Below are 1,736 nucleotides of genomic sequence, written 5' to 3' on the forward strand. Positions count from 1 at the left end.
TATATATATATATATATATATATATATATATGCCTATAGTTGAAGTATGTGTTTTGAAAATTACTAATGTGTAATATACTGTTTATATCCTATATTTACATAAATACAAATGTGCTTTAATGTGCAGTATTCAGAGATATATTCAGAGATATCGCTTTGTTTATTTATAATTCACAAAATTAATCGTGTGATTTGTGAGAGATATAAATTTGAATCTAAATTAATCTTTTCTAAATATAATCATTAGCTTTAAACTTTTCAGGATTGTCTTGAAATCGATAAGCTTTGATGTATAAGTGATATTAATAATACATTGCTGTATATATACAAAATGCAAATACGCAGATATATATATATATATATATATATATACATATATATATATAGGATATATAAGTATGTATGGGTGCATTTCGTTGCACGTATGATGTGCATCATGTGTACAGAGAAACAAGCCTGTGTATTTTGTGTGTGTGTATGTTGTACATATATATTTTTTATGTTACTTATCATTATCATTTTTGTTAAGCTCTACATTATGTTGACCTTGTCATTTTCAAATTCTGAAGTAATCTAATTTAAAAAAATTTCAGAAAATCTACCATCTAATAGAAAATTTACTATATGTCACATAAATTCTATAAATAAACTGAACTGTATTCACTGAGAATGTAATGCTCTCGATAGTGATTTATAAGTTAAATTGCAAAACGAAGAAGAAATAAATCTCTTTTGGAATTATTTTCTTTTCAGCAGCTCCAATGTGATTTACAATGAAACGTGTTCGCGGACTGGACGATATAGCATCAGCACCAACAAAACACTCATCGGTGAGTGCAGCAAGTGGCTTAGGTGGTGGAGGAGGCAGTTTAGATTACCACACTAGCAGTGGAATAGGTGTTGTTGTACCTGGTCAAGCAGTTCGATCTGTTGCGTCAAAAGAAATGCCAGGAAGTATACAGTTTGGCACTGCCCAAGCTCAACAACAATATACTGGAGCGATTGTTGTACCAACCGCAGCACCATCTCCTATCAAGGTAAATTCCCGTTGCGATTTCATATCTGCAAGTGTGAGGATGATGATGATGAAGATAAATAATAATACTTAATAAATGTTTTATATGCAGCAGGCGAGTGGCTCCGCGGGAGGACTTGGCTCCACGTGTAGTAGTAGCAGCATAAATACTGGTGGTGGTTTGCATAGTGGAATAGGTGGTGGTAATAGTCACACAATGGCTTCCCAACAACCTACATCAGGATCACAAAATCAACTCCATGCGCAACAGCAATCGACAATAAGGCATAAGGTGTGCATCATCTTTTTTTTTATTTTTTTTTACCACACAGCATGTACACACGCATGTATGCACACGCAAACAAAAGTACGAAATACAAACATTAACGCCTATTGTGCACTTAGACAATCGTCACAAGTTTGTAAATAACAGCTATTGTCACTATAGGTACATTCTGGTAATGTAACACCTTTGGCTTCCACTCCACCTGGCTCTAATCTGGGAGGAGGAAGTGGATCTCAACAATTCCAGAGATTAAAAGTAGAAGATGCTTTATCTTATCTGGATCAAGTAAAATATAAATTTAGTGATCAACCACAGGTAAGCGACAAAGAATTAAATATATTAAATATATATTAAATATTAATTAAATAAGAGTTCAAACGTGAAAGTGTGTGTGTGTGTGTGTGTGTGTGTGTATGTGTGTGTGTGTGTGTGTGT

At 33.3% G+C, this 1,736-nt stretch overlaps 1 protein-coding gene across 1 annotated transcript in view; it reads left to right on the forward strand.

Annotated features, from left to right (window-relative positions):
* Window positions 1–773: 773 nt before the first annotated feature.
* Window positions 774–1,736, forward strand: part of LOC105624975 (paired amphipathic helix protein Sin3b) — a 15,500-nt gene continuing 14,537 nt past the window's right edge. Inside the window, 3 exon segments of the mRNA XM_012206318.1 lie at window positions 774–1,037; window positions 1,128–1,307; window positions 1,464–1,616. Coding sequence (XP_012061708.1) covers window positions 774–1,037; window positions 1,128–1,307; window positions 1,464–1,616 — 597 coding nt within the window.

The sequence above is a fragment of the Atta cephalotes genome (assembly GCF_000143395.1).
Source record: "Atta cephalotes unplaced genomic scaffold scaffold00097, whole genome shotgun sequence".
Classification (NCBI taxonomy): Eukaryota; Metazoa; Arthropoda; class Insecta; order Hymenoptera; family Formicidae; genus Atta; species Atta cephalotes.